This window comes from Sesamum indicum, linkage group LG14 (genome assembly GCF_000512975.1).
Source record: "Sesamum indicum cultivar Zhongzhi No. 13 linkage group LG14, S_indicum_v1.0, whole genome shotgun sequence".
Classification (NCBI taxonomy): Eukaryota; Viridiplantae; Streptophyta; class Magnoliopsida; order Lamiales; family Pedaliaceae; genus Sesamum; species Sesamum indicum.
In genome coordinates this window covers 303,772-317,632 of record NC_026158.1, presented here as the reverse complement: position 1 = coordinate 317,632, position 13,861 = coordinate 303,772, and the positions used below count along the sequence as shown (strand labels likewise).

Sequence of the window (13,861 nt, the reverse complement as noted above, 5' to 3'; positions counted from 1 at the left end):
TACATAATCCTTTCGTGAAGTTCGGTGTAACTATGCGTAAATCTCGTGTAGTTTGAAAAATTACGCATAACATCTTTGAAGTTTTTTTGTTTTTTTCTCTTCTAATAAATAGACTTCTCTGTTAGTCCAAAAATTCACCATTTTATTTTTACTAGCAAACACATTGAATGAAAATCCATATTTATCCTGGTTGACTTATTGCAAGTCAAACAAATCTTTTCTAACCACACTACACTTATAAACTATCACCCGCTAATGTATGTGATAAGAAATACCTTCACTGTTATAAGAATAAATTGGTCATAAAAGATGTATTTGAGTTGCAATAAGCTAGTAATAAGTCAATCGAGGTAAATATGAACTCTCATTCAAGATTCTTGTTAATAAATTTTGGCTTACGAAGGGATCTACTTATTAGATAGAAACAAACATCAAGAATACTAAATTTGATTTTTCAAACTACAAAAAATTACGTATAATTATACTAAATTTTATGGGATAACGTTCCAAGTATTTCTAACAATTTTATTGTAGGAGTAGTTTGGAGTTTTAGATCTCTTGCATGGTAGGTGAGGCACATCCATCATCACTTGTTTAAGAAATTCTCTAATTGGTTAGGAATTAGGATGAAAATGAGGTGGCTTATTCCAATTTCAAGTTTCCTTCATTTTTATCTTTTTGTGGGGTAATTATAATTAAAACTTAATTAATTTTGCCATATATAATTGAAGCAAACAGTTGTAAAATAGACAAATTGGGCTCATCGGCCCATATGTGTGATAAAAAAGGGCCCAACTAAAACATGCTGTATGTGATCCATAATTTTGGGCCTTGGCCCATATCTAATGGACCTAATAATGTCCATTTAGTCATTTGGGCTAAAACTAAAAGCCCACATCTGCCCATGAAGATGTGGTGGGCCGTGATGTAATCCAGCTCAGCCGTAGATTAAAATTACGTTCAACATTTATATACAAAGACTATAGTCAAAAAAGAAAAATATAAATAAAAATAATTTATAATATGTTGACCTACCAATAATTTATTTATAACTTATAATAAGACATCAGGAGGACGTGGCACCACCCATGCATGTACGTAACACTTACAAATTGCAAAATAATTAATTACCTTTTTTTGGAAAAGAAAAAAACCAAGTTTTATTGTTATACTCACAAACGGCGATTAATGATACTGCTGCACCAATTTTTTGTGAAGTAAAAAGTATCTTTTATGATAAAATAATTAATTTATTCAACTTTCCAAAATTTATATTATTAATAAATTATTTTTTTTTGCTTTTATTAATATAATGTACTAGTTTATACATTTTACTATTATTTATAATATATTTTAAAATAAAAAATATTATTTATTATATGCACGTGGGAGCAACGTGCTACAACGGCTAGTTTCTAATAATCATAATGAAAAAAGAAAATAAATATTTGGGAGAAAAAAGGGAAATAATGGCAGTAGAGTTAAATAAAATGTGACTGTTATGGTGATGTGAGGTAATAAATGTATTGTTTGTTTTGATTTTGTACGAATCTCATAATTTTATTTTATAGAGGTGGTTTGTCGGGATTAAGATTTATTAAGGGTTTATTGACCACTCAAACTCTTTATTTGCAGTTAACGCGAAATGTGTGTTAACATTATATCTATTATATTAATATAAAAAGAAAAGGGCATCCATACTCACAAATGACAGTTAATGACACAAAATTTACCAACTTTTTGAGAAGTCGAAAATACTCCCAACTTATTCAACATTTTAAATTGTACATTAATAGATAAATTAGTTTTATTTTATTTCTTTCCTTTTTTTAATATAATGTACCGACTAATATATTTTATTATTTAATTATAATATATTTTAAATTATAAAAAAATTATTTATTAAATACATATAAAATCGACGTGCCACAAAGACAGAATTGAAGTTAATAAAGGAAGGGGGTGGGGGTTATGATTTATTTTTTTATTCTTATTTTTTTTTCAGCAAGAGACAAAAGATTTGCTATTTATATAAAATGGAGATTCTAAATTTGGCAAATAATAATAATAGTAGAAATGTGATTATTTATACACAAGTCTCAATCTTATTAGATAATAAAAACTTATGAAATACGTGAAATAATTTCTAAAATCTAAAATTCATTTTCCCAATGATGCAGAAGACAAAAATTACTTGAAGAAATCAAACTCACCATCATCAACATTTCCTAGTACATGAATCCACCTTATATATTAATAATTTATTAATTTAGTAATTAATAATAAGATTAATTTTTTTTAAATAAATTTAAAATTATAGTCGTAGTCTTACCAAATGTGTAAGTATTTTCTGTCACTTTATGTAATTTATTTTAATTTTATATATTTTTTGTCTCATTTATCTGAATTATTAGAATATATTTATATTTATATTAAAATATTAATCAAATTCAAGATTGTTACAATTTATTATATGTATTGATTGAATGTATTTAATTTATACTATATAAAAAAACGTATTTTTTCATTAACGATGATTATGATATTATAATATAAATTTTATTGTTATGTCGATAATATCTTTAATTTAATTTTTTTATTAATATATATTTTTATTTATAATATATTTTAAAAATATAAAATATTATTTATTATATACACACAATAATAACACGTAAAGAGGAGGCTAGTGTTAAAAAGAAAGAAAAAAAATCCACCTTGGTGGTCTCTCATAGTCTCTCCGAGTGCACACCCCCCCATCTAGGCTCCCAACCCCACCCCCCATTCTCCATATTTATAGTTCTCAGTTCTCAATCAACCTATACATACAGCTATAATATATACTACATATCTGTTGAAGCACACATAAAGAGCTCTGGATCAACTGCAAAATCTTCCAGATCTCTCTCTATCCAGCACACACAGTAGCAGCTGTTAAAGGGTTCTTCGCCATTTTCGTGGAGATGGCTTCCCCTGGCAATCCGAACCCACCAGGAGGAGGTCCTTTCGATGTGCAGAAACTGTTCAAGCCTTCCACTCCTCCGCCGCCCCCCACCTCCATCGCCACTTCCAACTCTAATCCCCAGAACTTCATCACTAATGTTAGTAGCACTGGTACTAACCCTAATTTGGTTTCGTCTCCTTTTCCCCCCCCTTCGGCCTCTTATCCTCCGCCTGCCGGAGCCGCCGCTGGCGGGGGGGATTCCTATCCCCCACAAACATCGCCGTTCCATTACCATCCGTTGTACGCCGCCTTTTCCAGTCCTCCGCCGCCCCACCAGGAATTCACCAACGCGCACCCGCAGAGGTCCATGTCTTATCCTACGCCCACGCTCCAACCCCAGGTGCAAACACCTACTTCCCCACACCACCCCAATTTCCATAATTCCCCTAATTCCCAAAACCCTAATAACCATGGGGCTCGTTTGATGGCCTTGTTGAGTGCACCTCCTTCTACCCTTGAAATTAATCAGCAGCCCACGATGCCTATGCCCCAAATCCACCCAACTTCTTCCTCGACCTCTGATGTATCTGTGCCACAGAATTTGAACAGTTTGCCCGCTGGGCCGGGTTTAGTGATTTCAAATCAGAGCCCTGTGATGCGGATGCCGAGCAGTAAGCTCCCAAAGGGCCGGCATTTAATTGGGGACCGTTTGGTTTACGACATAGATGTTAGGTTGCCGGGAGAGGTGCAGCCTCAGCTTGAGGTTACACCCATTACAAAATACGGTTCTGATCCTGGGCTTGTTGTGGGCAGGCAAATTGCAGTTAATAAGACATATATATGTTATGGGCTCAAGTTGGGTGCTATTCGGGTGCTCAACATCAACACTGCTTTGAGATCATTGCTTAAGGGTCTAGCTCAGGTTGAGTTTTTGCCTCTTCGGCCACATTGATTTTGTTTCTGAAATTTTATTTTTCTGAAATCAGGTGACTTCAAGGTTCTTTGCAATTTTTTCTTGTACTTCATCTTTCTCATTGATATTGAAATATCTTATTGATGTTTGTTTTATGTTAGTGAGTTTGTAGCACATGTCTTTTGTTCCTTGAAATTTATCGAGCATTTGTGATCTATCATTGATTTATCTGTTGGATGATGTGCTTTCTTCCAGAGGGTCACAGACATGGCTTTCTTTGCTGAGGATGTTCACCTTTTGGCTAGGTAGCCTCTTTCTCAGTGTTTCTTGTGAAATCCATCTTTGGTTGTACTTAATATGCTAATTCTTTGGATATAGTGCAAGTGTCGATGGCCGGGTTTATGTGTGGAAGATTACTGAAGGTCCAGATGAAGAAGACAAGCCTCAAATTACTGGAAAGATCATTATTGCCGTTCAAATTACTGGAGAAGGGGAATCTGTTCACCCCAGAGTTTGTTGGCATTGCCATAAACAAGTATTCCTTTGTTATTTGCCTTTGAGGATTTTTACTGTGTTTTTGATCTTTCCAGTATGTAAATTTGGTTGACTGTGTGATTTGCTTGCAGGAAGTTCTTGTGGTGGGAATTGGCAGACGTGTTTTGAAGATTGATACTACAAAAGTGGGAAAAGGTGAAAAGTTTTCAGCCGAGGAACCCCTTAAATGTCCCATTGAGAAGTTGATTGATGGGGTCCAACTTGTTGGTAGTCACGAAGGAGAAGTGACTGACTTGTCTATGTGCCAGTGGATGACCACCCGATTGGTATCTGCTTCAGTAGATGGCACGGTATGTTATATGTTTCCCCTTTACTCTCATGTAGGGCTTGTCTTAGCTGATGTCTTCCTGAACACTGGTAGGAGCTTGATCTCTGGCCTCATCATCTTAGCTAATATTGTTTCATTCATTGTAGCTAATATTGCTTTTGGATCATATATATGTGAAAGAGGGTGGACATGTTTGTTTAGAGTTAACTTTTTAATCAGTGTAAACTGGAAATGCTTGCAACTTTTGCACTTTTTTTCTGGCAACATCTATATTGCGGTGACAAGCAAGAAGAGGTAGGCCAGTTTATTTGTCTTTTAAATGAAAATTTAAATTCAGGGTGGAATAAGGATTGAAAAGCAAAGGAAGGAAGACATCAGTGAACAACATGAAATTGGATTATTAGCATGACTAGGAACAGTGGCTATTCAGAAATTTGTTAGATACAACTGACCAATCCAGGAGCATATCATGAACCTCATTCTGGATGACACACGAAAGAATTGCAATACGAGTGGATGATTGTCCAGGAAAAGATAGAATGACTATGGGACTGGGTACCTTAGCTTATATCTGCCAGACGATACCTTCCGTCATCATTTCCTAATGACATGTGCATATATGTTGTACTTCTTTGATGCTATTGAGAAAGTATATAGTGAAATTAAGAAAAAGAACAAGGATTGAGTAGTTTGCTCATCTAGATCTTCTTCACGAAGCTATAATTGGAAAAAGTTGTTTGTTGATAAATGATAAGAGTTTGTGCAGATATGCTAGCTCAGCAATGTTGGATTTCACATTTCCTTGTAGCTCCCATCTGTAAAGTATAATTTTGAAGTTGAGTACTGACACACGCACACACACACACGTGTATTATTATTATTATTATGTTATATTTATCCAAATTTAAACACTCTCCTCAGACAGTGGAGTTGTACATGAGACTTCATAATCAACTTATGATGACGGACTTTAAGCAATAGCCAACCAGTCCTGGACATTGTGGATAACTTGGTCATACTCATGATATTTTCTTTTGGTAGAAGTGCTTGCAAGATTTTAATTTGATCAAATATGCTATATTAATCTAAACCCAAGAGAGCAATTAGTGCATGTAAATTTTTTATTGATGAAAAATGCCGAATTTGGAAACTAGTGTTTGTGAATTCTTGTTGATGTTAAAAGGTAACTCCAACATCCAGTTTTGCTGATGATCAAAGTTGCATACATACTTGTGTTATTTGGTATCTGGTGATATACAGCATTGTAGAGTTCGGCAATCAGCTTTTGTGCCTCCTCTTGACTTCTGCTTGTGATTGCAGATAAAGATTTGGGAAGATCGGAAGTCACAACCCATTGCAGTTCTCCGGCCACATGATGGCCAACCTGTTAATTCGGTCACGTTTTTGGCCGCTCCTCATCGGCCGGATCATATCATACTTATCACTGGGGTACATGCTGTAGAAGTTTTTCAATGTTTATGTAATATATTTTACAAAGTAGCATTTGGGTGTAAATTTAGATATGTGTTAGCCAAGGGTTTATTTACTGTTAAAACCATTACAGAAAAGTTTTACTGTTGAATCTGGGCTTACTATTAATTATTATACTACCCACTCAACTTTATAAGGATATGTTCAGGGTCCACTGAATCGGGAAGTAAAAATCTGGGTATCAGCAAGTGAAGAAGGCTGGTTGCTTCCTAGTGATGCTGAATCATGGCACTGTACACAGACATTGGAGTTAAAGAGTTCGGAGGCTCGTTGGGAAGAAGCTTTCTTCAATCAAGTAATAGCCTTGTCACAAGCTGGTCTTCTTTTATTGGCTAATGCGAAGAGGAATGCTATATATGCTGTGCATCTGGAATATGGTCCCAACCCAGAGGCAACCCGCATGGATTACATAGCAGAATTTACCGTCACCATGCCTATACTAAGTTTTACAGGGACGAGTGAATTGTTGCCTCATGGTGAACAAATTGTACAGGTATATTGTGTCCAGACACAAGCTATTCAACAGTATGCATTAGACTTGTCTCAGTGTCTTCCACCCCCAATGGAAAATGCCATGTTTGAGAAGCAAGACTCTAGTGTCTCACTGGATGCTGCTACTGCTGAAGGACTTGCAGATGTGGAGCCTTCTAGAAGTAAACAAGCGGAGATATCTATATCTAGTTCTGCATCCAAGGCATCCATACATGAAAGTGGCTTGGAGAGTGCATCTACAGTGAGATACCCTGTTAGCTCCGCTTCTGCTGAGTCACCAATGCCACAGGAGCTTGCTTCTGCGAGTGTGGAAACCAAACTAGTTCCTTCACCTGAGGTCACCAATGATTCTGATATTTCTTCTGCTACTTCACCTCCACTTCCTCCAAGTCCCAGGCTGTCCAGAACACTTTCTGGCTTTAGAAATCAGTTGAGCAGCGTTGACCATGGTCCTTCAATTAATGAACGCAATTCAGAGCCTAAAATAGTTGAATATTCGGTTGACAGACAAATGGATGTTATTCATAACTTACCTGATGTTCCTCCATTGGATGATGATTTGAGGAATGACGATAATAAACTTTCACAAGATGATTCCGTGGCCCTCAACCATCCAATTAAGTTCAAACACCCCACTCATTTGGTAACTCCTTCTGAAATATTGATGGCCAATTCAGCTTCTGACGTGAGCCTTGCGAATGAGCCCAAAACTGATGTTGAAGTAAATATTCAAGATGTGGTAATTAGCAATGATGCAAGAAATGTTGAGGTGGAAGTGAAAGTTGTGGGGGAAACAAGATTTAGTCAAAACAATGATGTTGCGCCCCGACAAGAACTTCAGACTTTTGTGTCAGAAAACAAGGAAAAATCTTTTTGCTCTCAAGTATCTGATCTAGGAATTGAGATGGCTCGAGAATGCCATGCCTTGTCACCTGAAACTTATATGGTTGACGAAGCTAGGCAGTTTAATGGGACTGGTGAAACTGACACAATAGCTCAACCATCAACTGTAGGAGAAGTCAATGATGCAAAGGATCTTCCAGGGAAGGTCATTGAATCACAGACTTCTGTGCCGACTCAACAACAACCTGGACCAAATGTAAAAGGGAAAAAGCAGAAAGGAAAAAGTGCTCATGGATCACGTTCATCTTCACCAACACGTATTGCTTTTAATTCACCAGACTCTTGTAATGAACCAGGTGTCAGCTCTGGTAATCCTCCTAGTGATGCCCTCCAGCAAATACTTTCCATGCAAGAGATGCTGACGCAGGTAACTGTCTTCTTTGGATTGTTATAATTTTTGAGCGGTATTATCTTTATCTGGCACATGTTTATCTAGAGATGTACTGCTCATTAAGCATTCCTGGTTCTCGGTCTTTCAGATTTGTTATATGCTTTTCAGGAAGAAGTTTCCTAGTGTAACAGGTGCCATATTTTCTTCAAAATGTTGGTGTCAGTAGCTTTTGGCTTATCATGATCTATTAAGCACTTGCTTGTGATTTTGACATGTTAACTTCCTTTTGAAATTCAATCAATCTTTTCCCAGAAGTTCTATCCAATTCTTTGAGTAGTTGTGATTCTTGTCTCGTTTCCAGTCGGAGATGATAGTGACATGTTGCTAGAGCCAAATTTATATACACTGCTGTGTATCTACTCGCAATGGAGTGCGGTTCCTCGATTGCAGGTGGTTGTTTTGTGTAAAGAGTTGCATCTCACCCTAGTTCTGCTTCATGTGTTTTTCTGCAGCTTGTAAATATGCAAAAAGAAATGCAGAAGCAGATAGCTATGATGGTTGCTGTCCCAGTTAGCAAAGAAGGCAAAAGACTTGAGGCGACTTTGGGACGGATCATGGAGAAAGCTGTCAAAGCCAATACTGATGCTTTGTGGGCTCGTTTTCAGGAAGAGAATGCGAAACAAGACAAGGCTGCACGGGAGCGCATGCAACAATTAACAAATACGATTAGTAGTTGCTTAAACAAAGACATGCCTGCAATTATAGAGAAAACTGTTAAGAGAGAACTGTCTGCTGTGGGGCAATCTGTGGCACGAACAATTACTCCCATCATCGAGAAAACAATATCCAGTTGCATTGCAGAGAGTTTCCAGGTTCACATATACGTTAATGTCTTTGTTTGTATGTCTTTCTAGCAATCTAATGGGTGCCTGGGTCTTACCTGATTTCTATGATCAGAAAGGGGTAGGTGATAAAGCTGTAAATCAACTGGAGAAATCTGTCAACTCCAAACTTGAAGCCACAGTTGCTAGGCAGATCCAAGCTCAATTTCAAACTTCTGGCAAGCAAGCTCTTCAGGTACGAGCTAAGAGAAATAGTTGAATGCTTTTTTGCTTTATTCTTTTTGCTTCCTTTCTTTGTCTTTATTTTTCGTTTTTTTCTTTTTGGGGCGGTGGGGTGTTGAATTAGTGCAGTCTGAAAACTCTGTCTAGAGATTTGTCTTTTTGCTTAATGTTGCAATGAAAAGAGGATGCTACAGTGGTACTACTCTTGGAGTAGAAGCCTATTCTTATGGGACTCTCCAATATGGGTTGTACGGAAAAAAATGTCACTGAAGGAAATCTCAATTTTGATTTTGCTCTTGTGCAAAGTGCCAGATATCAATATAGTGACATGAGATAAGGAAACTTAATTGGAATGTTTCTTTTGCCAAGTCATAACTTCATTTGTCGCTACTTTTTCTCTCAGCACTTTTCTACATGATCTTGGTGTCTTAATTTTGTGAATAATCACGATTTGGAGGTGGCTATTCTACTGGCTATTGTATCCTTGCCTCCCTCTTTTTATATATTAGCTTGCCTGGCCTATACGGTATATATACATTAATAGAATTTGAACTTAATTTGTTATGCAGGAAACACTAAAATCAAGTTTGGAAACTTCTGTAATTCCTGCATTCGAGATGTCATGCAGGGCCATGTTTGAGCAGGTTGATGCCACATTTCAGAAAGGAATGGTTGAACATACAACAGCAGCTCAGCAGCAATTTGAGGCATCACATTCGCCATTGGCAATTGCTCTAAGGGTATCAAACTTGTTATGATGATGTTATATGCTAATTTTCTATCTATTCCTTAACCTTTATGCTGTAAAGGACAACTCAGAGAAGGTGGCAAATAGTCAATCTTTAAGAATAAAGTTGATTCTTGTCAATCAGTCTTCTGGTTATATATTTCTTTCATTACTTTGGTCTGCACCTGCACCGCTGATGTAGGCTTATTTTTTTTAGGATGCCATAAATTCAGCCTCATCAGTTACTCAAACATTGAGCAGTGAGATTCTTGATGGTCAAAGAAAGTTGTTAGCGCTTGCTGTTGCAGGAGCAAACTCTAAAGCAGCAAATCCATTGGTTAGTCAACTGAGTAATGGTCCTTTGGGTGCTCTCCATGAGAAGGTTTGTAATGTGTATCTCTGTTTATTTGGAGTTAACTGCAATTGACATTTATTTTGCAAAAGACTCATTCACTTGTTCCGTAGCTACTTATTCTAAAAAGAAGACTTTATTTTTGTAGCTTGAGGTACCTCTTGATCCGACAAAAGAGCTATCTAGACTGATAGCTGAGCGGAAATATGAGGAGGCTTTTACTGCTGCACTGCAAAGGAGTGATGTTGCTATTGTATCCTGGTTATGCGCTCAGGTATGGTCTGTTTTGCTGTGATATTGGCCATCCTAAGAATCAGGATTTGTATCTGTGCCTGCTTGCCCTCCTTCCTAGATAAAGGAAAAGTAATAGGCGAAGCATGCAGTAAGTGAAGTGAATGCTATTATTTTCCTAAGTAGCAATGGGTGCATGATTGAAGCTAAATTTAAATAGACCATTAGAGTTATATACCCTTAATTCATTCAGACATATGTGAACTTCAAGCGTTATGTTGACCTCATACTGTTTTTTCACTCAAACTTCTGCCAGGTTGATTTACCCGGAATTTTGTCCATGAATCCTCTGCCTTTGAGCCAAGGCGTGCTCCTCTCTCTTCTACAGCAGTTAGCTTGTGATATCAGTAAAGAGACCCCTCGGAAACTAGCGTGGATGAGGGAAGTTCTATCTGCTATAAATCCAACAGATCCAATGATTGTGGTGCATGTACGTCCCATCTTTGAACAAGTGTATCAAATCTTGAATCACCACCGCAATCTCCCAAGCACTAGTGGTACTGAGCTTTCCAACATTCGTTTGATTATGCACGTAATCAATTCCATGTTAATGACCTCCAAGTGAGACTGCAATCTGCCCGATCCTCTAAAATCTAAGGAGGCCGGGTCGTCATGTGATATTGTAAGGTTTGTACAAAATTCTAGGGATACTCGGGAGAAAGAAAAATATGTAGAGTCAGATGTCTCATTGTCTTTTGTGTTTCCTCTTTTTTCACCTGAATGCTGAAATATGTTAGTAGTCTGGGTTGTTTTCCAGTTTCCCTGCAGCTGTTTGATGCTATACTTACTGTCGATATTCAATTTTGTATCTGCGCACAGTACGCTTCTGTTTGCCCTCGAGTGTGGGCCAAAAGTTCGGACTTTCTATTTTTATTTATTTTTTAAGTCAAACTATGTACCAAATTCATTTCTTGTTTCAAAGATTACAAGAGTTTAAAGCTGTTCATAGTATCGTCACCAGCGGCTGCGATTGCGAATGGGGCAGATATGTTGAGGCTAAGGCCCCATTCTGACTCCGATTAAGGCGGTTTGGGTATAAATTCCATTTTGTGCATTCAAGCCAATATTAAATTTTTTTGTTTGAAATAGCTGGAGTCAGTTTATCAGGCAGAAATGGAAGGATGGGAGTCCAGAAAATTAGACTTGGCATTTGATTCACTGACAATGCAAATGGAATAGTAAGAAGATTTAATTGCAATTATGGGTCCAGATATGTTTCATGCTAGGATCAGATCTCGAGACTCCAAAATTATCTTTTCAACAATCTTCTTGAATTGTTTTCTCGGGGTTTTACAAGTGGAAAAAATTGAACTTTTGTGGTTGCATTCATTTAAAACAAAAAAGAAAAATCTTGGTTTCTAAAACAGAAGAAATCAGAGCTCAAAAGATGATCGGTCTAGTATGGCCGATCACCAAAAGGCAAAGTAAATTAATTATTCAACAGCGGCCACGAGTATTCTTTATTTGATTGGTTTTTTCCTCTTTACTGGGACCGCCCGTATTCCGGTTGCTTGAGAAAAAGCTCTGGCCCCAACCAATCAGAAGGAATTTGCTTTAATCACAAGAATCCCACCTAACGAGAATTTCTCTTCATTAAAAATTTCCTACAACTGGTAAATACTAAGAATTACTGTACAATAATTTTCCCTGAAATCAAAAATCAAAGGGGAAAAAAAGAGATGAGGAAAATTTACATCAATATTTTCTTCCGCAGCGTTTGTCACGAGGTAAATAGAGAGTTGACAACATCACCAGCACTGATCCGTTTCCCACCTGCGGGTAGAGTAACATCCCCCAAGACCTGGACTCGGAAATTCGGAAGCACCGACAGTACTCCACGGACGTCGTGAATCAACGTTCAAGCTAAAGTCGTACACCGCTCTCGCGTCAGGATCGGACAGGGTGGCGTAGGCGTTATGGATCTCGATGAAATCACTGCCGTCCGCTGACGAATCCATAAACCGCGAGGTAGCATCGGGATGGTACAACTTGGCGAGAGTGCGGTAAGCCGTCTTGATCTCCGTCTGCGACGCGTTGCGCTTGACTCGGAGGACCTCGTAGAGGCTCCTCCTGTCCACCGCCGGCGACACTTCAGGCACCGCAAAGCACAGAAACGTTCCGCGGCTGCGCAATTGCACGGCAAAAGAGGGTCGACAAGGCGGAGATAGGCTTCCCAGCATTGAATTGCAAAGAGAGATTCTCGTGAAGGGGCGAATGGTTTGAAGGATTTGTAGAGAGAAGAAAACTAACTTGGGGGGTTTGCATGAAAGTCAGCAGAGCGGGGAAGAGGTGAATCTCTAGTAATAAGGGGATATGGTAAGGGGTTAGGGGATAGTGGGACCCACAGGTAACTGCTTTTCTCTGCGGCCGGGTGTGGATTACTGTGTGCTGACATGGCACATTGCATTGTTTTGGTTCGCTGGCCAGTGGGCACCGTTGCTTTGCTTCTAGAAGGTTAGCATCTAGTTTTGGAGTGACACCGGCTCTGCTTTCGGCTCGCTCGAGTTAGCTTTCTCAGCCGATCACTAGACATTTTATTTTTATTTTTTTCAGTAAATTTTATAAAAAATTAAATCAAAATACACACATTTTATATTTTTTTTATAAAATTACAACTACACCTTCTAAGATTATATTTATGATTATAATTACATTCCACACGCACTTCTTGAAAAATCACAAAGCAACAGTTATAACTCAAATTGAATATTTTACGACGATGTAGTCCTATTTTTACGTACAATACAAATACTACCCTAATTGTCCCTTTTCATCCTTTCAATTATTAAATTGAAAAATAGCATCAACTAGTGATTGGGGAAATCAAAATCCATTTTAGGAATACAATAAAACTGCATGGTTTGTTTTATCGGAAAGGTAATCCAAATTATTAATAACCTAATTAATATAGTCGTACGTAATTAGTTTTGAAGAAATTTTTTACACAAATTAGATTTGATCAAATCATATTAATTATGTAGTGTGTGTGATACACTTTATTATATAATTGATCATTTTTTATTCATTAATTAAAATAAATATATTGTATTTATCATATAGTAATTTAAATTCAATTATACCCAATTTACATCAGAATTTTTCTTAATTTTGATGAGGTGACGGCTTCTCGGCTTTAAAGGAGAGAGGTCCAGTCCACAGCTCAAGCCGACCACTACTTTCCCTTTGCGCTCAAGTCTGGGTGAACTAATTTCATGTTGCACGTGTAAGAGGTTCTAGAAGGTAGACAATAACTCCTGATCATGTTTCCATGTGTCCACCGTAGGTTGTGATCCGTCTCGCACGTGCTAAAGCTTCTAGAGACTTTCTTTTCTGTTTTCCCTTTTCTGTTTAAATGATAATTACATAATTATATTTGTATCAATATGTTTATAAATTGAATAATACATTTGGTTCAATCGATACATAAACATAACTGAGAATTAAATTTAGTAAACTCATATGAAACGAAACAAATACTCACTATATTTAGTGGGACTCGAACCCCGATTCAGAATTTGTCCACCTCTTTC

At 37.4% G+C, this 13,861-nt stretch overlaps 1 protein-coding gene across 1 annotated transcript; it reads left to right on the top strand.

Annotated features, from left to right (window-relative positions):
- Positions 2,738-11,208, top strand: LOC105176560 (enhancer of mRNA-decapping protein 4). Its single transcript, XM_011099404.2, has 12 exons — positions 2,738-3,866; positions 4,113-4,162; positions 4,236-4,392; positions 4,484-4,702; positions 6,001-6,129; positions 6,320-7,933; positions 8,410-8,769; positions 8,855-8,974; positions 9,531-9,701; positions 9,906-10,070; positions 10,189-10,314; positions 10,588-11,208. Exons 1-12 carry the CDS (start codon positions 2,964-2,966, stop codon positions 10,894-10,896), a joined length of 4,323 nt encoding a protein of 1,440 aa, XP_011097706.1. The 5' UTR covers positions 2,738-2,963; the 3' UTR covers positions 10,897-11,208.

Excerpts from the sequence above, each read along its gene's own strand:
- LOC105176560 (XM_011099404.2), top strand. The coding sequence starts at position 2,964 with ATGGCTTCCCCTGGCAATCCGAACCCACCAGGAGGAGGTCCTTTCGAT. Across the intron at positions 3,867-4,112 it reads TGCTTAAGGGTCTAGCTCAG|AGGGTCACAGACATGGCTTT; the intron begins GTTGAGTTTTTG and ends GCTTTCTTCCAG. Across the intron at positions 10,071-10,188 it reads TGGGTGCTCTCCATGAGAAG|CTTGAGGTACCTCTTGATCC; the intron begins GTTTGTAATGTG and ends TTATTTTTGTAG.